This window comes from Coregonus lavaretus (genome assembly GCF_964263955.1).
Source record: "Coregonus lavaretus genome assembly, chromosome: 39".
NCBI classification, from domain to species: Eukaryota; Metazoa; Chordata; class Actinopteri; order Salmoniformes; family Salmonidae; genus Coregonus; species Coregonus lavaretus.
The window spans coordinates 1,525,515-1,548,994 of record NC_140026.1 but is presented as its reverse complement, the minus strand read 5'-3'; the positions used below and the strand labels follow the sequence as shown (position 1 = coordinate 1,548,994).

The following is a 23,480-nucleotide window of genomic DNA, read 5'->3' as shown; positions in this document are numbered from 1 at the left end:
AGGTGATCATTGTAGTTTTTGTCCAAGCGCTACACATCTGATTCACCTAATCACAACATTATCAAGCCTGTGTTATTTCATAGTTTTGATGTCTTCACTATTATTCTACAGTGTAGAAAACAGTAAAAATAAAGAAAAACCCTGGAATGAGTAGGTGTTCTAAAACGTTTGATTGGTACTGTATATTACCCAGCATGCCTTCAACATGACAACACCCACCCCCTTCAACATGACAACACCCAACCCCTTCAACACGACAACACCCACCCCCTTCAACACGACAACACCCACCCCCTTCAACACGACAACACCCACCCCCTTCAACATGACAACACCCACCCCCTTCAACATGACAACACCCACCCCCTTCAACACGACAACACCCACCCCCTTCAACATGACAACACCCAACCCCTTCAACACGACAACACCCACCCCCTTCAACACGACAACACCCACCCCCTTCAACACGACAACACCCAACCCTTCAACACGACAACACCCAACCCTTCAACATGACAACACCCACCCCCTTCAACATGACAACACCCACCCCCTTCAACACGACAACACCCACCCCCTTCAACACGACAACACCCACCCCCTTCAACATGACAACACCCACCCCCTTCAACATGACAACACCCAACCCCTTCAACTTCAACTTGCTATTATGTTTCTGCCAATACACACAGCGGGGGCACCATGCATGGAGGCACACCACAACATTATCGCATTGGGACCTACCAGTAAAATACCATCCTTCAGCCAGTAGAGGGAGCCAGGTTGTATGTAATACCCTGCTTCAGCCAGTAGAGGGAGCCATGTTGTCTGTAATACCCTGCTTTAGCCAGTAGAAGGAGCCATGTTGTCTGTAATACCCTGCTTTAGCCAGTAGAAGGAGCCATGTTGTCTGTAATACCCTGCTTTAGCCAGTAGAAGGAGCCAGGTTGTATGTAATACCCTGCTTTAGCCAGTAGAAGGAGCCAGGTTGTATGTAATACCCTGCTTTAGCCAGTAATGGGCCAGTTCCTGTGTATGACACCCAGTAATGGGCCAGTTCCTGTTTATACCACCCAGTAATGGGCCAGTTCCTGTGTATGACACCCAGTAATGGGCCAGTTCCTGTGTATGACACCCAGTAATGGGCCAGTTCCTGTGTATAACACCCAGTAATGGGCCAGTTCCTGTGTATGACACCCAGTAATGGGCCAGTTCCTGTGTATGACACCCAGTAATGGGCCAGTTCCTGTGTATAACACCCAGTAATGGGCCAGTTCCTGTGTATGACACCCAGTAATGGGCCAGTTCCTGTTTATACCACCCAGTAATGGGCCAGTTCCTGTTTATAACAAATTCTCAGCGTGGTTATCTGGTCCATTACTGGGTGTCATACACAGGAACTGGCCCATTACTGGGTGTCATACACAGGAACTGGCCCATTACTGGGTGTCATACACAGGAACTGGGCTATCGCGTCTCTGGACTTGAGGGGAGAGGTGCGTTCTTACCTTGATGTTGAGGAGTGCTGAAGGTGTTCCGGGGGTCAGACTGTCGGAGACAAACACCTGGTTCCTTCCCTCTTCCTCTTCCTCACCCTCCTCTTCTTCAGTCTGGGTACTCTGGGAAGTTTTTGATTGGCCGTCTCCATCCCTCACTGCGCTCTCATTGGCTGCTACCTCCACGTGACCGCCCACAGTTCCAAACGGTTCCGAAGGGCAGGACTCCTCCGCTATGGTCACTATGGAAACGCTGACCATCTCCCCCTCTTCCTCCTCTCGACAAATATACTCCTCCTCCTCCACCTTTCTCCTTTCTTCTCGCGAAGAGGATGAGGAAGAGATGGAGGAGGTGGAGGAGGGGGTGCTGGCTAGCGTCGTTGCCCCTATAGAGTCTCTCCTTCCTGGACGGGGTGTAACTGTATTACTCCCCTTGGTCAACGGATCCTGCTTCATCTCCAGACTAGACTACTGCCCTACCGTCTTCAGATGAGAAGAGAAGGGCTGGAGCATCCAGATCCATAAAACAGGGACAAGACAGACAGACAGGGGGTTAGACATTGGTTAAAGTCCTCCATAAACCCACCAACACTACTCCTATCTTCAGACTTGATAACAGGAGAGATGGGGCATCCCCTGATTTAATAAAGTAGAGGACATGGGAGGGGAAAGGGGGGTTAGAACTGGGAGGAGTAGTTCATATAGAGGCAGGAAGTTGTCCCCTTGACGTGTGATCTGACCAGGAGATATTGGGGCCATGCACCTGCGCACGTGTGTTGTGGGGAGCATGTTGTTTCCCACGCGGTTAGAAACAACAAACAAATGCCGTGCGTTAGATTGTGTGAGTTTAACGTGCGATTTGTTGTATGAAATGCATAAAACAGTCAAACATCTGGTTCAAGCCAAAGCTTAGAAGTTGAGGCAAACTTGACATGCACAAGGTTGATGGTCGTTGCTAAGTTACCTCTTCTCTTTAACACAGCTACCTACTTAGCTCACTCATGCTTTCCAACTAAACACACAACTAAACTCACCTTCACCGAATCAGATAGCCGTTGTTGCTAGTACAGTGGCGTTTTGTCCTGTCTTTGCACTCGAAATAATTATGATTTTGGCCACTTTTCCCCCCCTAAAAGACGCTAGCAACTGCTCATCAGAAGGAGAAGGGCACGGAGTCTGCAGATACCAAGATAAAACGCTAAAATCGGTCGGAGAAAAAGGCACTTTTCAGTCTCTTTTATCTTCTGCAAAAAAGACCCAACGTCTTGGCGTGCTGTGATGACGTCTCTCTGGCGCCTTGCTATGACACGTTCCATTGGTGGGAGATCTTTCTGAAGCAAATGATTAGAATTCAATACAAAATATATTATAAACGGGCAAACCAAATGTTTGCCTATCTAGGATCTGATAAATATGGCAGATTGCATGGTTATCTGACAAATAAACGTACACTGACAAGCTTATATTACGGTCATGAAAAACTTTATTTTTAAGAATATTCCCATGGGGCGGTGCACAATTGGCCCAGCGTCATCCAGGGTAGGGGAGGGAATGGCCGGCAGGGATGTTGGTAGAGCATGGCGTTTGCAACGCCAAGGTTGTGGGTTCGATTCCCACGGGGGGCCAGTATGAAAAAAAAAATATATATATATAATGTATGCACTCACTAACTGTAAGTCGCTCTGGATAAGAGCGTCTGCTAAATGACGTAAAATGTAAAATATTCAATTATTACATTTACATTTTAGTCATTTAGCAGACGCACTTATCCAGAGCGACTTACATGAGCAATTGTTATGTGCCTTGCTTAAGGGCACATCGACAGATTTTTCACCTATTCGGCTCGGGGATTAGAACCAGTGACCTTTCGGTTACTGGCACAACGCTCTTAACCACTAAGCTACCTGCCGCCCAATTATCACACCCCCTCCACATTCAGATGTGGCTGCAAGTCTCATACATAACATTATGACCAAGTCTCATACATAACATTATGACCAAGTCTCATACATAACATTATGACCAAGTACATCTATCATATTCAAAACTATTCATACTTATAAAAAAATGCAAGTCACTGTGTGAGAGATAGAGAGCAACATTAGAGGAATAAGCTTTTTATTATTTTTATTATTATTTACAAAATGTAACAAACAAGCATGGACGAACCATAATACGACCATCACACAAAGGGTATTTTAAGAATGATTTGAACAATAGAATGTTTCTGTTGAAAACCAGGTTCTAAGAAAAAAAAAAAAAAAACTTTTTCACACAGACAACTTTTCAAAAAAAGTGGTTAAAGTGTACACATTTATTCATTTGATCATTAATCAAATATACAAACGATATAGTCGGTCCCAGATCAGTTTGTGCTTCAGCCAACCTGTCCCGGGCCTGTGGGCCGGTCCCAGATCAGTTTGTGCTTCAGCCAACCTGTCCCGGGCCTGTGGGTCGGTCCCAGATCAGTTTGTGCTTCAGCCAACCTGTCCCGGGCCTGTGGGCCGGTCCCAGATCAGTTTGTGCTTCAGCCAACCTGTCCCGGGCCTGTGGGCCGGTCCCAGATCAGTTTGTGCTTCAGCCAACCTGTCCCGGGCCTGTGGGCCGGTCCCAGATCAGTTTGTGCTTCAGCCAACCTGTCCCGGGCCTGTGGGCCGGTCCCAGATCAGTTTGTGCTTCAGCCAACCTGTCCCGGGCCTGTGGGCCGGTCCCAGATCAGTTTGTGCTTCAGCCAACCTGTCCCGGGCCTGTGGGTCGGTCCCAGATCAGTTTGTGCTTCAGCCAACCTGTCCCGGGCCTGTGGTCATAAAGCATCAGAGTAGGACTGCGGATCTAGGATCAGTTTAGCCTTTTAGATCACTATTGGCTGCGTTTACACAGGCAGCCCAATTCCGATCTATTTGGCCATAATTGGTCTTTTGACATATCAGATCTTTCGCCAGTAACCGGGCAAAATATCAGAATTGGACCTGCCTTGTTTTAATGCAGCCAATGAATAAGATTATATAAACAAGGGGGACCTGATTCTAGATCAGTGCTCGTACTAGGAGATCAATGCGGGCCCAGGATATGGAGGCTTGATCAATGCGGGCCCAGGATATGACAAGTGATAAATCAGGGGAGTTGGCTAAGACAAACAAATCTGGGAACAGGCTTTACAGAAACCAGATAATAATAATAAAACTTAATCACGGATGTCCCAAATGGCACCCTATCCCCTGCATAGTGCACTATAGCCCTCTGGGCCCTGGTTATAGGAGTGCACTATAGCCCTCTGGGCCCTGGTTATAGGAGTGCACTATAGCCCTCTGGGCCCTGGTTATAGGAGTGCACTATAGCCCTCTGGGCCCTGGTTATAGGAGTGCACTATAGCCCTCTGGGCCCTGGTTATAGGAGTGCACTATAAAGTGTATAGGGTGTCATTTGGGACGTGGTCCATGTTCTTTATAGATGTAGAAAGGTTTCTTCCATACAATGACATCATTATTATGTAGAGATAGTTAAATAATTATCACAAAAAATACAAATCTAGACTTCATTTACATTATTCTATTTATATATATATTTTGAAAGACTCGACCCTGTATAGATCTGGATCAGGATTAGATAGGCGTAAGCTTAAGCAAAAATGGCATGTCGTTTGTATTGGAACAAGGGATGTATGTGGTCAGTATTGGAACTAGGCCGGGGGAAAAGGAAGCGAGGAAGTATGTTGTCAGTATTGGAACTAGGCCGGGGGAAAAGGAAGCGAGGAAGTATGTTGTTAGTATTGGAACTAGGCCGGGGAAAAGGAAGCGAGGAAGTATGTTGTCAGTATTGGAACTAGGCCGGGGAAAAGGAAGCGAGGAAGTATGTTCCAGTATTGGAACTAGGCCGGGGAAAAGGAAGCGAGGAAGTATGTTGTCAGTATTGGAACTAGGCCGGGGAAAAGGAAGCGAGGAAGTATGTTCCAGTATTGGAACTAGGCCGGGGAAAAGGAAGCGAGGAAGTATGTTGACAGTATTGGAACTAGGCCGGGGAAAAGGAAGCGAGGAAGTATGTTGACAGTATTGGAACTAGGCCGGGGAAAAGGAAGCGAGGAAGTATGTTCCAGTATTGGAACTAGGCCGGGGAAAAGGAAGCGAGGAAGTATGTTGTCAGTATTGGAACTAGGCCGGGGGAAAAGGAAGCGAGGAAGTATGTTGTCAGTATTGGAACTAGGCCGGGGGAAAAGAAAGCGAGGAAGTATGTTGTCAGTATTGGAACTAGGCTGGGGGAAAAGGAAGCGAGGAAGTATGTTATCAGTATTGGAACTAGGCCGGGGGAAAAGGAAGCGAGGAAGTATGTTGTCAGTATTGGAATGCTGAAGCCCACCCCTATCTCCAGGTGGGCTTCAGTACCTTAATGGAGTCTCTGGAGTGGCTGGACTTGTCAGCGAAACTGCTGCTGTTTTTCCCTGCATGGCCTTTAGGGTGCGCCAGCGAGTCAGGGATGGTCTGCGGGGGCAGGGGGTTGGGGATAGGGGCGCGGAGGGGTCCCTTGATACTTTGTGTCCTCCTGATGGGGCTGTCTGTGCCTGGAGGGCCCGCGGGGGTAACCCTGTGGTGTCTCAATGACCCCGCCCGGCTGAGGGGCGAGGGTCCGGGGGAGGAACGGGGGGAGGTTTTAGAAGGGGTGAGGGTACCCACCGGGGGGGCGAGAGAGGAGGGGGAGAGTGTCCGTCTGAAAGAGGAAGCGGCTGTGTTTCGGGCAAATCCAGGGAGGGGGGTGGGGTTGGAGACCCCTCCGCGGTGGGAGGGGGTCGGAGGGGCACTGAGGCTGTTACCGCTGTTACCTCCTCCTCCCCCCGCTATTGGAACAGCCCCCCCGGTGGCAGCGAGGGCTCGGAGGGTGGAACGGCACATCTTCTCCTCCGGGGGCGGTCGGGGGGCGACGGGGCGGAGAGGCTTTCGGAAGGACGGCTTCCTCTGGAGGGTGGAAGGTTGGGGTTGGTCTCGGGCACCCGTGGTGGTCACAGACTTGGCCTTGGGGTCTTCGGCCTGGAGGCTATTGCGACGGGGTGTGGCGGAGCTCCTCTCTGCCCGTCTCGGAGAGCGGTCGGCTAGGTTAGAGGAGGAGGTGGTGGTGGTCCGTGGATCAGAGCTCTGGTGGCCAGGGGGTTTCTCCACCTGTTTACCCGGGATCGAGCCACATCGACTGGCCTTGAAGATAGGGACCACACGCCTCATGCCCTGGTTCTCTGAGCTGTTGAGGGTGCGAATGACAGTCTTTCGCCCGCTGGTGGTGGTTGTTGAGGGGGGTCTGGAGGTCTTAGAGACGGGGCTGGTCTTGGGGTTCGTACCATGGGCTGACCTATCAGAGGCACCAGCGGTGACTGACGCAGGCAGCTCATTGGTGGAGGGAGACACTGCTGCTGGCTGATTGGTAGAGGCAGACACTGCTGCCGGCTGATTGGTGGAACCAGGAATCGATGATGACTCATCGGTGGAAACAGGCACTGATTGGTCAGTGGTGGATACAGGCACTGAGTACTCATTGGTGGGTTGAGATTCTGAAGGCTTGCTATTGGCTGGGGACTCAGCCATAGAAGAAGCGGAAAGCTGGTGTGTTGGATCAACCTGACTGTGTGTGGGGCTATCACCACTCTGGGTGTGTGAGGAAAGGTCTAGAATAGCTGTGGATGGAGATCGATCAGTACGATAATCTGTAGTCAACGTCTCTGTCTGAGACACACACCCCCCCTTCTCCTCCACCCTTCTCTCCTCCTCCTCCACCCTTCTCTCCTCCTCCTCCACCCTTCTCTCCTCCTCCTCCACTTCACCCACAGGAGGAGGCTCCTCATTCACTATCCCTGCAGCCACCATCCTTCCATTCCCATCCACCGCTCCCTCCCTCCGTCTGGAAGAGTCTGACCTCCTCTCCCTCTGTTCCCACCCCTCAGAACTCCCTTGGGAATTCTTCTGCGTATCCGTGAGGATAGAGTCTCTAGGAATCTCCTCCTCCTCCAGGTCTATGACGGTGACGACATCTCCCTGGTCGGCGTGGCGGTGGTGGTCGTGACCGTGAGGGGTCAAGACGCGGTCGAACGCTCGGAGCTTAGGAACCAGAGTGTGCCGTTCCACGTTCACGGTCAGACCACTGGGCTGGTTGTGGTTGTTGTCAGGGTCAGGGTCAGTGATCTGGTTGTGGTTGTTGTCAGGGTCAGTGATCTGGTTGTGGTTGTTGTCAGGGTCAGGGTCAGTGATCTGGTTGTGGTTGTCGTCAGGGTCAGTGGTCTGGTTGTGGTCAGTGCTAGGTTTGTGGTCAACGGTTGCTGTCTGAGGGCTGTGATTTGAGTTGACGTCAGGTTTATGGTGACTGTGCCTCGGTCCTATGGAGGTGGGTATAGAGGAGGGGGAGTGTGGACCAGGCCAGTCTACCTGAGGGTGCTGGTTCTGGGGTTGGGTTGGTCCATGGGTCTGGAGCTGGGTTCTGGTCAGAGGGGAGATGTTGGGACTCCTCAGCCCAGTTTCAGGTGACCTCATGGGGGAGGAATCCCGCTGCTCGGCCCCCCTCCATAGTCGGCGCCCGGGATTCGGTGACCCCCCCACGACCTGAAGGTCAGAGGTGATGCCTAGGGTTAGCAGGTTGGTCAGCTGACGGTCAGCCGCGGCAGATGCAGAGCCGCGAGAACGGCGGACACTTCCGGAACGCCCCAGTGCATTCTGGGGGCTGTGCGGCGAGCATGGGCGGGAATTGAGAAGCTCGATAAGCCCCTCCTCCTGGGAAAGGGCCACCTCTATGTCCGTCTCGCTGCTGCTGCGCATTGCGAGGACCCCGCCCTCCTCCTCTCCGCCCGCCCACGAGTGGCGTTTCTCCTCGAGCTCCCGTAATCGACGACGAGCCACCTCCTTTAGCTCACGCTCCAGGTTGTCCTAGAGAAGACAGAGGGGTAGAGAGAGAGAGGGGAGTGAGAGGGAGAGAGGTAGAGCGAGGGAGAGAGGTAGAGCGAGGGAGAGAGGTAGAGAGAGGTAGAGAGAGGTAGAGAGGTAGAGAGAGGTAGAGAGAGGGAGAGAGAGGTAGAGAGAGGGAGAGAGAGAGGTAGAGAGAGGTAGAGAGAGGTAGAGAGAGGGAGAGAGAGGTAGAGAGAGGTAGAGAGAGGTAGAGAGAGGGAGAGAGAGAGGTAGAGAGAGGTAGAGAGAGGTAGAGAGAGGGAGAGAGAGGTAGAGAGAGGGAGAGAGAGAGGTAGAGAGTAGAGAGGTAGAGAGAGGTAGAGAGAGGTAGAGAGAGGTAGAGAGAGGGAGAGAGAGGTAGAGGGAGGTAGAGGGAGAGAGGTAGAGAGAGGGAGAGAGAGAGAGGTAGAGAGAGGGAGAGAGGTAGAGAGAGGTAGAGAGAGAGAGAGAGAGAGAGAGAGAGAGAGAGAGAGAGAGAGAGAGAGGTAGAGAGAGGGAGAGAGGTAGAGAGAGGTAGAGAGAGGGAGAGAGAGGTAGAGAGAGGTAGAGAGAGGGAGAGAGAGGTAGAGAGAGGTAGAGAGAGGTAGAGAGAGGTAGAGAGAGGTAGAGGGAGGTAGAGGGAGGTAGAGAGAGAGAGGTAGAGAGAGAGAGAGGTAGAGAGAGGGAGAGAGAGAGAGGTAGAGAGAGGGAGAGAGGTAGAGAGAGGGAGAGAGAGAGAGGTAGAGGGAGAGAGAGGGAGAGAGAGGGAGAGAGAGGGAGAGAGAGGGAGAGAGAGGGAGAGAGAGGTAGAGAGAGAGAGGTAGAGAGAGGGAGAGAGAGAGAGGTAGAGAGAGGGAGAGAGGTAGAGAGAGGGAGAGAGAGAGAACAGTAAAAGTGTATATAGGTGTAATAACTCCTGTTGAACACTAGGGGGAAGTAGCGGTACACATTTTGCAGACAGAGTCTTATATTATACTCCTCAAGCACAGAGTCCAAAGGTTGTGCTTCAACATTACTCAACTGTAACAGCTTGTTGGTATATTCACAATAAGGTAACCTTGAACTCCAGCGTGGTTTAGTCTTCTAGTCTAACAGGACGGCGTTCTAGTACCTTGACAGCTTTCTGGAACTTGAGGCAGAAGTCTTGGAACACTTTGAAACACTCGTCCAGTCTGAAGGACTCTTTGTCTTCACAGAAGAAGTCGATCAGAATGTTCCCTTCTTTTGTTAACTCCTGTCTCCGCCTTCGCAACTCAACCAGGGCTGCTGTCGAACTCTGGGAGAGAGGGAGAGGAGAGAGGAGAGGAAGAGGGGAGAAGGAGAGAGGGGAGAGGAGAGAAGGAGAGCGGAGAGAGGGGAGAGGAGAGAGGGGAGAGGGAAGAGGGGAGAGGGAAGAGGAGAGAGGGGAGAGGGGAGAGGGGAGAGGGGAGAGGGGAGAGGGGAGAGGACATACAATCGTTACTACACACAATACACACACTACATGTCGCGACCCACACACACTACTATACTCGTACAGACACTTGGTAAAATACATTCCATGGAGGATATGAATTTGTGATGTGTGTGCATACTATGTGTGTTACTGCAGTGTGTGTGTGTGTCCGACCTCTCTCTCTGTGTGTCCGACCTCTCTCTCTGTGTGTCCGACCTCTCTCTCTGTGTGTCCGACCTCTCTCTCTGTGTGTCCGACCTCTCTCTCTGTGTGTCCGACCTCTCTCTCTGTGTGTCCGACCTCTCTCTCTGTGTGTCCGACCTCTCTCTCTGTGTGTCCGACCTCTCTCTCTGTGTGTCCGACCTCTCTCTCTGTGTGTCCGACTTCTCTCTCTGTGTGTCCGACCTCTCTCTCTGTGTGTCCGACCTCTCTCTCTGTGTGTCCGACCTCTCTCTCTGTGTGTCCGACCTCTCTCTCTGTGTGTCCGACCTCTCTCTCTGTGTGTCCGACCTCTCTCTCTCTGTGTGTCTGGCCTCTCTGTGTGTCCGACCTCTCTCTGTGTGTCCGACCTCTCTCTCTGTGTGTCCGACCTCTCTCTCTGTGTGTCCGACCTCTCTCTCTGTGTGTCCGACCTCTCTCTCTGTGTGTCCGACCTCTCTCTCTGTGTGTCCGACCTCTCTCTCTGTGTGTCCGACCTCTCTCTCTGTGTGTCCGACCTCTCTCTCTGTGTGTCCGACCTCTCTCTCTGTGTGTCCGACCTCTCTCTGTGTGTGTCCGACCTCTCTCTCTCTGTGTCCGACCTCTCTCTGTGTGTCCGACCTCTCTCTGTGTGTCCGACCTCTCTGTGTCTGACCTCTGACCTGTAGGAAGTGATCCAACTGCTGCAGCAGCTCCGTCTCTCCCTGGATGCTCTCCTCTACTGAGCGCGTGCGAGACGACAGCGACTGGAACTCTGCATCCAGGTTCTCCACGGATATCCTGGAGGGAAAGGGTTAAAGGTCACAGGTCAAAGAGTGTTCATGGTAGCAGTGAGTCACTACGTGATGATGATTACTGAAGTCAGATCACCTGTGGGTCCTTCCGAAACAGCACCCTATTCCCTATATAGTCCAGTACTACTGCCCAGAGTCCTACAGTAGATATAGTCCAGTACTACTGACCAGAGTCCTACAGTAGATATAGTCCAGTACTACTGACCAGAGTCCTACAGTAGATATAGTCCAGTACTACTGACCACAGTCCTACAGTAGATATAGTCCAGTACTACTGACCAGAGTCCTACAGTAGATATAGTGCAGTACTACTGACCAGAGTCCAGCCTGTGTCTCACCGTGCTGCTATATGGACGTGCTGAAGTTTGCCAGAAAACTCTAGAAGTTTATCATCCTTCTTCTGTGCTTCCTAAGAGGACCAGAAAGATGTTCATCAGACAGAGACAGACAGACAGACACAGAGACAGAGACAGACACAGAGACAGACAGACAGACAGAGACACACAGACAGAGAGACAGACAGAGAGACAGACAGACAGTCAGAGACAGACACAGAGACACACAGACAGAGAGACAGACAGAGACACACAGACAGAGAGACAGACAGAGAGACAGACAGACAGTCAGAGACAGACACAGAGACACACAGACAGAGAGACAGACAGACAGACAGACAGACAGACAGACAGACAGACAGACAGACAGACAGACAGACAGACAGACAGACAGACACAGACACCTCTCCTCACCAGAGCTACAAAGTGAAGCAGGTTCATGCCAGGTTTGTTGGCCTTGGTATCAGCCAGAGACAGGAGAGAGGACAGCTTGAAACCCACAGCATTACCAGCATAACCCCCCTGTAGACAGAGACACAATCAATAAATTAAATCAATCAGTCAGTCAACACTTAGACTGACAGGCCCTAGTCGCCCCGTGGTGGAGACTCACTCACAGCGTTGAGGATGTTACCGGCCTGTAGCACCAGGTGAAGGATGGCGTGAAGCTCCTCGCAGTCTAGGAGCTCTACAGAGAGATACAGAGAGAGATACTGTTAATACTCCTCGCAGTCTAGGAGCTCTACAGAGAGATACAGAGAGAGATACTGTTAATACTCCTCACAGTCTAGCAGCTCTACAGAGAGATACAGAGAGAGATACTGTTAATACTCCTCACAGTCTAGGAGCTCTACAGAGAGATACAGAGAGAGATACTGTTAATACTCCTCACAGTCTAGCAGCTCTACAGAGAGATACAGAGAGAGATACTGTTAATACTCCTCACAGTCTAGGAGCTCTACAGAGAGATACAGAGAGAGATACTGTTAATACTCCTCACAGTCTAGGAGGAGCTCTACAGAGAGATACAGAGAGAGATACTGTTAATACTCCTCACAGTCTAGGAGGAGCTCTACAGAGAGATACAGAGAGAGATACTGTTAATACTCCTCACAGTCTAGCAGCTCTACAGAGAGATACAGAGAGAGATACTGTTAATACTCCTCACAGTCTAGGAGCTCTACAGAGAGATACAGAGAGAGATACTGTTAATACTCCTCACAGTCTAGGAGGAGCTCTACAGAGAGATACAGAGAGAGATACTGTTAATACTCCTCACAGTCTAGGAGGAGCTCTACAGAGAGATACAGAGAGAGATACTGTTAATACTCCTCACAGTCTAGGAGCTCTACAGAGAGATACAGAGAGAGATACTGTTAATACTCCTCACAGTCTAGCAGCTCTACAAAGAGATACAGAGAGAGATACTGTTAATACTCCTCACAGTCTAGGGAGCTCTACAGAGAGATACAGAGAGAGATACTGTTAATACTCCTCACAGTCTAGGAGGAGCTCTACAGAGAGATACAGAGAGAGATACTGTTAATACTCCTCACAGTCTAGGAGCTCTACAGAGAGATACAGAGAGAGATACTGTTAATACTCCTCACAGTCTAGGAGCTCTACAGAGAGATACAGAGAGAGATACTGTTAATACTCCTCACAGTCTAGGAGGAGCTCTACAGAGAGATACAGAGAGAGATACTGTTAATACTCCTCACAGTCTAGCAGCTCTACAGAGAGATACAGAGAGAGATACTGTTAATACTCCTCACAGTCTAGGAGGAGCTCTACAGAGAGATACAGAGAGAGATACTGTTAATACTCCTCACAGTCTAGCAGCTCTACAGAGAGATACAGAGAGAGATACTGTTAATACTCCTCACAGTCTAGGAGCTCTACAGAGAGATACAGAGAGAGATACTGTTAATACTCCTCACAGTCTAGGAGGAGCTCTACAGAGAGATACAGAGAGAGATACTGTTAATACTCCTCACAGTCTAGGAGGAGCTCTACAGAGAGATACAGAGAGAGATACTGTTAATACTCCTCACAGTCTAGCAGCTCTACAGAGAGATACAGAGAGAGATACTGTTAATACTCCTCACAGTCTAGGAGCTCTACAGAGAGATACAGAGAGAGATACTGTTAATACTCCTCACAGTCTAGGAGGAGCTCTACAGAGAGATACAGAGAGAGATACTGTTAATACTCCTCACAGTCTAGCAGCTCTACAAAGAGATACAGAGAGAGATACTGTTAATACTCCTCACAGTCTAGGGAGCTCTACAGAGAGATACAGAGAGAGATACTGTTAATACTCCTCACAGTCTAGGAGGAGCTCTACAGAGAGATACAGAGAGAGATACTGTTAATACTCCTCACAGTCTAGGAGCTCTACAGAGAGATACAGAGAGAGATACTGTTAATACTCCTCACAGTCTAAGAGCTATACAGAGAAATACAGAGAGAGATACTGTTAATACTCCTCACAGTCTAGGAGGAGCTCTACAGAGAGATACAGAGAGAGATACTGTTAATACTCCTCACAGTCTAGGAGCTCTACAGAGAGATACAGAGAGAGATACTGTTAATACTCCTCACAGTCTAGCAGCTCTACAGAGAGATACAGAGAGAGATACTGTTAATACTCCTCGCAGTCTAGCAGCTCTACAGAGAGATACAGAGAGAGATACTGTTAATACTCCTCACAGTCTAGGAGCTCTACAGAGAGATACAGAGAGAGATACTGTTAATACTCCTCACAGTCTAGGAGGAGCTCTACAGAGAGATACAGAGAGAGATACTGTTAATACTCCTCACAGTCTAGGAGCTCTACAGAGAGATACTGAGAGAGATACTGTTAATACTCCTCACAGTCTAGGAGCTCTACAGAGAGATACTGAGAGAGATACTGTTAATACTCCTCACAGTCTAGGAGGAGCTCTACAGAGAGATACAGAGAGAGATACTGTTAATACTCCTCACAGTCTAGCAGCTCTACAGAGAGATACAGAGAGAGATACTGTTAATACTCCTCACAGTCTAGGAGCTCTACAGAGAGATACAGAGAGATACTGTTAATACTCCTCACAGTCTAGGAGGAGCTCTACAGAGAGATACAGAGAGAGATACTGTTAATACTCCTCACAGTCTAGGAGCTCTACAGAGAGATACAGAGAGAGATACTGTTAATACTCCTCACAGTCTAGCAGCTCTACAGAGAGATACAGAGAGATATACTGTTAATACTCCTCACAGTCTAGGAGGAGCTCTACAGAGAGATACAGAGAGAGATACTGTTAATACTCCTCACAGTCTAGCAGCTCTACAGAGAGATACAGAGAGAGATACTGTTAATACTCCTCACAGTCTAGGAGCTCTACAGAGAGATACAGAGAGAGATACTGTTAATACTCCTCACAGTCTAGGAGCTCTACAGAGAGATACAGAGAGAGATACTGTTAATACTCCTCACAGTCTAGCAGCTCTACAGAGAGATACAGAGAGAGATACTGTTAATACTCCTCACAGTCTAGGAGGAGCTCTACAGAGAGATACAGAGAGAGATACTGTTAATACTCCTCACAGTCTAGGAGCTCTACAGAGAGATACAGAGAGAGATACTGTTAATACTCCTCACAGTCTAGGAGGAGCTCTACAGAGAGATACAGAGAGAGATACTGTTAATACTCCTCACAGTCTAGGAGGAGCTCTACAGAGAGATACAGAGAGAGATACTGTTAATACTCCTCACAGTCTAGGAGCTCTACAGAGAGATACAGAGAGAGATACTGTTAATACTCCTCACAGTCTAGCAGCTCTACAGAGAGATACAGAGAGAGATACTGTTAATACTCCTCACAGTCTAGCAGCTCTACAGAGAGATACAGAGAGAGATACTGTTAATACTCCTCACAGTCTAGGAGCTCTACAGAGAGATACAGAGAGATACTGTTAATACTCCTCACAGTCTAGCAGCTCTACAGAGAGATACAGAGAGAGATACTGTTAATACTCCTCACAGTCTAGGAGCTCTACAGAGAGATACAGAGAGAGATACTGTTAATACTCCTCACAGTCTAGGAGCTCTACAGAGAGATACAGAGAGAGATACTGTTAATACTCCTCGCAGTCTAGCAGCTCTACAGAGAGATACAGAGAGAGATACTGTTAATACTCCTCACAGTCTAGGAGGAGCTCTACAGAGAGATACAGAGAGAGATACTGTTAATACTCCTCACAGTCTAGGAGGAGCTCTACAGAGAGATACAGAGAGAGATACTGTTAATACTCCTCACAGTCTAGGAGGAGCTCTACAGGGAGATACAGAGAGAGATACTGTTAATACTCCTCACAGTCTAGCAGCTCTACAGAGAGATACAGAGAGAGATACTGTTAATACTCCTCACAGTCTAGGAGCTCTACAGAGAGATACTGAGAGAGATACTGTTAATACTCCTCACAGTCTAGGAGCTCTACAGAGAGATACTGAGAGAGATACTGTTAATACTCCTCACAGTCTAGGAGGAGCTCTACAGAGAGATACAGAGAGAGATACTGTTAATACTCCTCACAGTCTAGGAGCTCTACAGAGAGATACAGAGAGATACTGTTAATACTCCTCGCAGTCTAGCAGCTCTACAGAGAGATACAGAGAGATACTGTTAATACTCCTCACAGTCTAAGAGCTCTACAGAGAGATACAGAGAGAGATACTGTTAATACTCCTCACAGTCTAGCAGCAGCTCTACAGAGAGATACAGAGAGAGATACTGTTAATACTCCTCACAGTCTAGCAGCTCTACAGAGAGATACTGTTAATATCACTGAAACTCTACCAGGGAAAAATTTAAATAAAGTGTGAGAGATGGAGAGAGAGAGGGAGAGCAAGAGGGGAGGGGGGAGACAGAGAGATTAGAGAGAGAGAGAGATGGAGAGAGATGAGAGAGACATGAAGAGAGAGAGAGATGGAGAGAGAGAGGGAGAGCGAGAGGGGAGGAGGGGAGAGGGAGAGAGAGAGACAGAGAGAGAGAGACAGAGAGAGAGAGAGAGGGGAATGCTAATGGTCATGGGGAGGGAGAGGGGGGGGACAGAGAGAGGAGAGAGAGAGAGAGAGAGAGAGAGAGAGAGAGAGAGAGAGAGAGAGAGAGAGAGAGAGAGAGAGAGAGAGAGAGAGAGAGAGAGGGGAATGCTAATGTAATGGGGAGGGAGAGGGGGGAGACAGAGAGAGGTTTCTTTCTTCCATCTATCCATCACCAGTGCTTATCTGTTGTAGGTCCATGAACATTATATTTTATGACTTTTTATGGGGGAGACTAATCTCACACTACTCTTTATCCTAAAATATCTTGACATCTTTTGACTCTGATCACTCCTATAGTATAATAATCATCATCATCATCACAATCATAATAATAATAATAATAGATTCACACATTCACCCTTTTTTTGCTTTGTCCAGAGGACAGGGTCAATGAACAAGAGAGGAGACAGACCTGACCTATAGAGGAGGCAGACCTGACCTCTGACCTTTAGAGGAGATGGACCTGACCTTTAGAGGAGACAGACCTGACCTCTGACCTTTAGAGGAGACAGACCTGACCTTTAGAGGAGACAGACCTGACCTCTGACCTTTAGAGGAGACAGACCAGACCTTTAGAGGAGACAGACCTGACCTTTAGAGGAGACAGACCTGACCTTTAGAGGAGACAGACCTGACCTTTAGAGGAGACAGACCTGACCTCTGACCTTTAGAGGAGACAGACCTGACCTCTGACCTTTAGAGGAGGCAGACCTGACCTTTAGAGGAGACAGACCTGACCTTTAGAGGAGACAGACCTGACCTTTAGAGGAGACAGACCTGACCTTTAGAGGAGGCAGACCTGACCTCTGACCTTTAGAGGAGATAGACCTGACCTTTAGAGGAGACAGACCTGACCTCTGACCTTTAGAGGAGACAGACCTGACCTTTAGAGGAGACAGACCTGACCTCTGACCTTTAGAGGAGACAGACCTGACCTCTGACCTTTAGAGGAGACAGACATGACCTTTAGAGGAGACAGACCTGACCTTTAGAGGAGACAGACCTGACCTTTAGAGGAGGCAGACCTGACCTCTGACCTTTAGAGGAGACAGACCTGACCTCTGACCTTTAGAGGAGACAGACCTGACCTTTAGAGGAGGCAGACCTGACCTCTGACCTTTAGAGGAGACAGACCTGACCTTTAGAGGAGACAGACCTGACCTTTAGAGGAGACATACCTGACCTTTAGAGGAGACATACCTGACCTTTAGAGGAGACATACCTGACCTTTAGAGGAGACATACCTGACCTTTAGAGGAGACAGACCTGACCTTTAGAGGAGACAGACCTGACCTTTAGAGGAGACAGACCTGACCTTTAGAGGAGTCAGACCTGACCTCTGACCTTTAGAGGAGACAGACCTGACCTTTAGAGGAGTCAGACCTGACCTTTAGAGGAGACAGACCTGACCGTTAGAGGAGACAGACCTGACCGTTAGAGGAGACAGACCTGACCTTTAGAGGAGACAGACCTGACCTTTAGAGGAGACAGACCTGACCTTTAGAGGAGACAGACCTGACCTTTAGAGGAGACAGATCTGACCTTTAGAGGAGACAGACCTGACCTCTGACCTTTATAGGAGATAGGTATGGTGGTTTTAGTGAGATTTGAGGAGGAGAATGACCTTACCTTTGGTGGCGGTTCGTAGGACATCGATGTCACGACTCATGATCTCACAGGCTGGGGGAAACTCTTCTCTAAGTACCATGGCCTTGATACGCACCTCAAAACTATACACACACACACACACACGGTTGCCTTTTACATAACAGTTCAATACTGAATGGCATGTCATTCGACCACAAGGTAGGGTCCAGTCTGGGCTAGGGTCAGGTCACTAAATGCCATGACCTCTCACCTGGGCACTTGGGTTAGCAGGAACATGAAGGAATCGACCAGTGAGAGTTTAGAGGGGTCGCCTCGGAACGCTTTAAGTTTCTTCACCTGAGAGGAATGAGACAGGGACATAGAATCAACATAGTGTGTGTGTGTGTGTGTGTGTGTGTGTGCGCGTGAATGAGTCTCACCTCTTCGGTCTCTGGTAGTAGTTTAAGCAGCTCTTTTAGAAGCTCCGCCCCGTATGACTGACTGTTGCCATAGCGAATGTCCTCTATTATGTCCTGGTTGGACCTGGAACAGACAGTCAGGATGGATGGATGAGAGTTCTAGAACCCTTCTCTCTAAACCCAGCATGAGAATTCTAGAATCCTTCTCTCTAAACCCTGAATGAGAGTTCTAGAACCCTTCTCTCTAAACCCAGCATGAGAGTTCTAGAATCCTTCTCTCTAAACCCTGAATGAGAGTTCTAGAATCCTTCTCTCTAAACCCTGAATGAGAGTTCTAGAATCCTTCTCTCTAAACCCAGCATGAGAGTTCTAGAATCCTTCTCTCTAAACCCTGAATGAGAGTTCTAGAATCCTTCTCTCTAAACCCAGCATGAGAGTTCTAGAATCCTTCTCTCTAAACCCAGCATGAGAGTTCTAGAATCCTTCTCTCTAAACCCTGAATGAGAGTTCTAGAATCCTTCTCTCTAAACCCTGAATGAGAGTTCTAGAATCCTTCTCTCTAAACCCAGCATGAGAGTTCTAGAATCCTTCTCTCTAAACCCTGAATGAGAGTTCTAGAATCCTTCTTTCTAAACCCTGAATGAGAGTTCTAGAATCCTTCTCTCTAAACCCTGAATGAGAGTTCTAGAATCCTTCTCTCTAAACCCTGAATGAGAGTTCTAGAATCCTTCTCTCTAAACCCTGAATGAGAGTTCTAGAATCCTTCTCTCTAAACCCTGAATGACAGTTCTAGAATCCTTCTCTCTAAACCCTGAATGAGAGTTCTAGAATCCTTCTCTCTAAACCCTGAATGAGAGTTCTAGAATCCTTCTCTCTAAACCCTGAATGAGAGTTCTAGAATCCTTCTCTCTAAACCCCTTTCTCTCTCTCTCTCAGTCTTACATAACCTCTTCAGTTTTAATAACAGTGATTTCCCCCACAATACTTCAGCTGCGTCTCCTTGCAATTATACAGCAGGTACTTCCTCTGTACCAGGAAACCGAGCCACAGTTTAATCCAGTCAACATAAGAAAGACTGCAGATTGGCTAATAGTACGATTACAGAGGAGATTGGCCATTTCATACTTCTGTAGGATTACAGCTGAGAGAGGGGGGAAAGACGTGACGAGAGGAGAGAGAGGGAGAGAGAGTGAGAGGAGGAGAGAGAGAGAGGGCGAGAGAGTTGGAGAGAGAGAGAGAGGGCGAGAGAGTTGGAGAGAAGTGGAGAGAAAGAGGTGGGGAGAGAGGAGGAGAGAGAGGGGTTTTGGACAGACCTCAAGATGGCTGCTTACATAGCAAAATGCTTTGATTGGTCAAGGAGGGCAAAACAGGTGTTTGATCTCAACACTCTGAACCTGCATCAAAGATGTCGACTCACAAACCCATGTGTCGTGCGCACACACACCACACATTTGGATAGAATCTTGGGAGAGACATATCACCCTCATGTCTCTTTCCCTGTGTGTGTGTGTTGTGGCAGCAGAGACCGTTAACGGGATGCTACAGGGTATTGATGTCTCTTTCCCTGTGTGTGTGTGTGTTGTGGCAGCAGAGACCGTTAACGGGATGCTACAGGGTATTGATGCGGTCAACAGAGAGATATCACCCTCATGTCTCTTTCCCTGTGTGTGTGTGTTGTGGCAGCAGAGACAGCTAACGGATGGTACAGGGTATTGATGTCTCTTTCCCTGTGTGTGTGTGTGTTGTGGCAGCAGAGACCGTTAACGGGATGCTACAGGGTATTGATGTCTCTTTCCCTGTGTGTGTGTGTGTTGTGGCAGCAGAGACAGCTAACGGATGGTACAGGGTATTGATGCGGTCAACACAAACTGGAAAGTACTCTGATCAAACAGGCTGCATTCCTCTCCAAACAAACTCATCCAATATGGCTGCATTTCTCTCCAAACAAACTCATCCAATATGGCTGCATTCCTCTCCAAACAAACTCATCCAATATGGCTGCATTCCTCTCCAAACAAACTCATCCAATATGGCTGCATTTCTCTCCAAACAAACTCATCCAATATGGCTGCATTTCTCTCCAAACAAACTCATCCAATATGGCTGCATTCCTCTCCAAACAAACTCATCCAATATGGCTGCATTCCTCTCCAAACAAACTCATCCAATATGGCTGCATTCCTCTCCAAACAAACTCATCCAATATGGCTGCATTCCTCTCCAAACAAACTCATCCAATATGGCTGCATTCCTCTCCAAACAAACTCATCCAATATGGCTGCATTTCTCTCCAAACAAACTCATCCAATATGGCTGCATTTCTCTCCAAACAAACTCATCCAATATGGCTGCATTCCTCTCCAAACAAACTCATCCAATATGGCTGCATTCCTCTCCAAACAAACTCATCCAATATGGCTGCATTCCTCTCCAAACAAACTCATCCAATATGGCTGCATTCCTCTCCAAACAAACTCATCCAAACAGGCTGCATTCCTCTCCAAACAAACTCATCCAAACAGGCTGCATTCCTCTCCAAACAAACTCATCCAATATGGCTGCATTCCTCTCCAAACAAACTCATCCAATATGGCTGCATTCCTCTCCAAACAAACTCATCCAATATGGCTGCATTCCTCTCCAAACAAACTCATCCAATATGGCTGCATTCCTCTCCAAACAAACTCATCCAATATGGCTGCATTCCTCTCCAAACAAACTCATCCAAACAGGCTGCATTCCTCTCCAAACAAACTCATCCAATATGGCTGCATTCCTCTCCAAACAAACTCATCCAATATGGCTGCATTCCTCTCCAAACAAACTCATCCAATATGGCTGCATTCCTCTCCAAACAAACTCATCCAATATGTGTGTGTTCAGCCTTGTTCACACACAGGCAGTTTGAAGTGACTCAAATCTTACTTGTTTTTGCAGGTTTGATTTGAATCTGTTCTTTGTCCTGCAGTCTAATAGCCAAAAAGCACACAGAATCTGATATTTCAAGTCACTTTTCAAACCACCTTCGTAGGTGGTTTGAAGTCTGATCCAAATCTGATTCCTGGCCATGTGACTTATGTCTGAATGGTTAAATCTGATTTATTTGCCCTCCAGTGGTTTTTAGACTTATTTGTTGTATCTTGTTGCTTGCTAGCTACTCTGCTGATAGTTTGACAAGAAAATGTGGTAGCTAACTAGCTTGTTCATTGTTTACAAATGAGTGAATGTGCTAGAAAGCTAAACAGCTACCTAGCTAGCTAGTTGACTGCTGTGGCTAGACAAAAAGGGCTAGTTTTGAAAGTTGGATCATCTTATCATATACACATATACATATACATATATAACTTACTTTTTGAACTGTTTGAGGTAAATTCCAACATTCATCCCTCTCTTCCAGTCCAGGATACTGATCTGAGAGAGAGAGAGAGAGAAAACAGAGAACGAACGAACGAACGAGCGAGAGAGCGAGAGAGGGGAAACAGAGAGACAGAGAGAATTTGAAAACAAATCCAATTTTGATAAACTCCCTTATCTACTGGGTGAAATACAACAGTGTGCCATCACAGCAGCAAGATTTGTGACCTGTTGCCACAAGAAAAGGGCAACCAGTGAAGAACAAACACCATTGTAAATACAACCCATATTTATCTTTATTTATTTTCACCTTTTGTATTTTAACATCATTATAACACTGTATATAGACATAATATGACATTTGAAATGGCTATATTCCTTTGGAACCTTTGTGAGTGTAATGAGAAGACAGACAGACAGACAGACAGACAGACAGACAGACAGACAGACAGACAGACAGAGAGAGAGAGAGAGAGAGAGACAGAGACAAGTGAGCGAATGAAAAAACAAATGCAACACTTCGTTAACTTAGAGCCCAGATGGAAAACGTCTGCTCGACATGATACACACACACAGACACACACAGACACCTCATTGGCCATAAGGGTGTGGGTGTGTCCTCTCCTCTCCTCTCCTCCTCACCTCATCTTTGGTCTCTCTGAGGGAGCCTCGGGCCTTCCCCCCCCTAGTCACCGAGGTAACCCCAGGTGATTGACAGTCCGTCTGACCAAACAGCTCCTCGATGGTCTGGACGTCAATGTAGTACTCCTGCTGCTGCACAGGAAGCTGTGTCCACAGGTTGGCCCGCCCCTTCACCTGGAGTCCGTTACATAGCAGCCATATGTTAGAGGCGTCCCAGAACAAACACTTCATGCTTCGTGTATTGTTTGTTTTGTCGGTGGGCGAAGTCTACGCCCCTTCATCGCTGATTGGTCAACAGTAGGGGATCCTTCAATGAAGTCTTCGTTGTCATTCGACGAGAGACGACTCGTTTTCGCATATATACGTTTTTTACTGCACCAGACATCTCAGATGTAAAAAATTGCGTGGTTCCATATGTGACAGAGATTAAAATCTCTGTTAGAAACTTAGAAAGAGGGGGAAGCTAATAGCAACAACTAGGATGGTTGCTAATATGACTAGGACTGTGCAATTGGCTTCTGGACAACAAAAGAAAGTTGATATGAAAAACCAATAGACGGGTTAGCTGACAACACCATGACAACGATGCGCACATTTTCAAAAGGGGGGCAAGAAGGCCGAGTGTTGTTGTGATTCTGGATGACTAAAAACGATGACAAGAAGCTGCCATGAATCGTAGGGTCGTTTAACTCCCGCGTGGCGCAGTGGTTCTAAGGCACTGCATCGCAGTGCTAGCTGTGCCACTAGAGATCCTGGTTCGAATCCAGGCTCTGTCGTAGCCGGCCGCGACCGGGAGACCCATGGGGCGGCGCAGAATTGGGCCCAGCATCGTCCAGGGTAGGGGAGGGAATGGCCGGCAGGGATGTAGCTCAGTTGGTAGAGCATGGCGTTTGCAACGCCAGGGTTGTGGGTTCGATTCCCACGGGGGGCCAGTATGAATTTTTTTTTTTTATCGGGGAGGAGACTGTGGATCCGTCTTTGTCCGTTAGTACGTTTGGCACTGGGCCCAATTTTGACGAAACTTGGGTGAATGATATGTCTTGCCATAGAGAGCCGACATTTACAAAAGTACACTGATTGGCCCAAGGGGGAGCTAAAGTCATTAACTCACGCGTGTTAGTCATCATATCTCAATTGGCCCAAGGGGGGATGGGGGGATGGATGGGGGGGGGGGATGGGGGGGGGCTGCATCATTCGTGGGGGACGACATGTGTCTGGGGCGTTGAATATAACTGTCGGTG

At 48.2% G+C, this 23,480-nt stretch overlaps 2 protein-coding genes across 2 annotated transcripts in view; both read right to left on the bottom strand.

The window, feature by feature from the left end:
- LOC311112775 (F-box/WD repeat-containing protein 7-like) overlaps nt 1–2,790 on the bottom strand; it is a 58,626-nt gene extending 55,836 nt beyond the window's left edge. Inside the window, exons 1-2 of the mRNA XM_084155916.1 lie at nt 2,534–2,790; nt 1,512–2,003 (exon numbers count right to left, since the gene is read on the bottom strand). Coding sequence (XP_084012042.1) covers nt 1,512–1,955 — 444 coding nt within the window. The 5' untranslated portion in view covers nt 1,956–2,003; nt 2,534–2,790. The remainder of the gene's footprint in view (nt 1–1,511; nt 2,004–2,533) is intronic.
- A 2,667-nt stretch (nt 2,791–5,457) lies between these two features.
- LOC311112633 (uncharacterized protein) lies at nt 5,458–22,470 on the bottom strand (the record flags this gene model as incomplete). Its single annotated transcript, XM_084155779.1, has 12 exons — nt 5,458–7,182; nt 7,300–8,392; nt 9,501–9,665; nt 10,685–10,802; nt 11,155–11,225; nt 11,566–11,673; nt 11,769–11,839; nt 17,867–17,967; nt 18,096–18,181; nt 18,265–18,367; nt 21,593–21,654; nt 22,240–22,470. The coding sequence occupies 12 exons, from the start codon at nt 22,468–22,470 to the stop codon at nt 5,855–5,857; spliced, it is 3,537 nt and encodes a 1,178-aa protein (XP_084011905.1). The 3' UTR covers nt 5,458–5,854.
- Between the last annotated feature and the right edge of the window lie 1,010 nt (nt 22,471–23,480).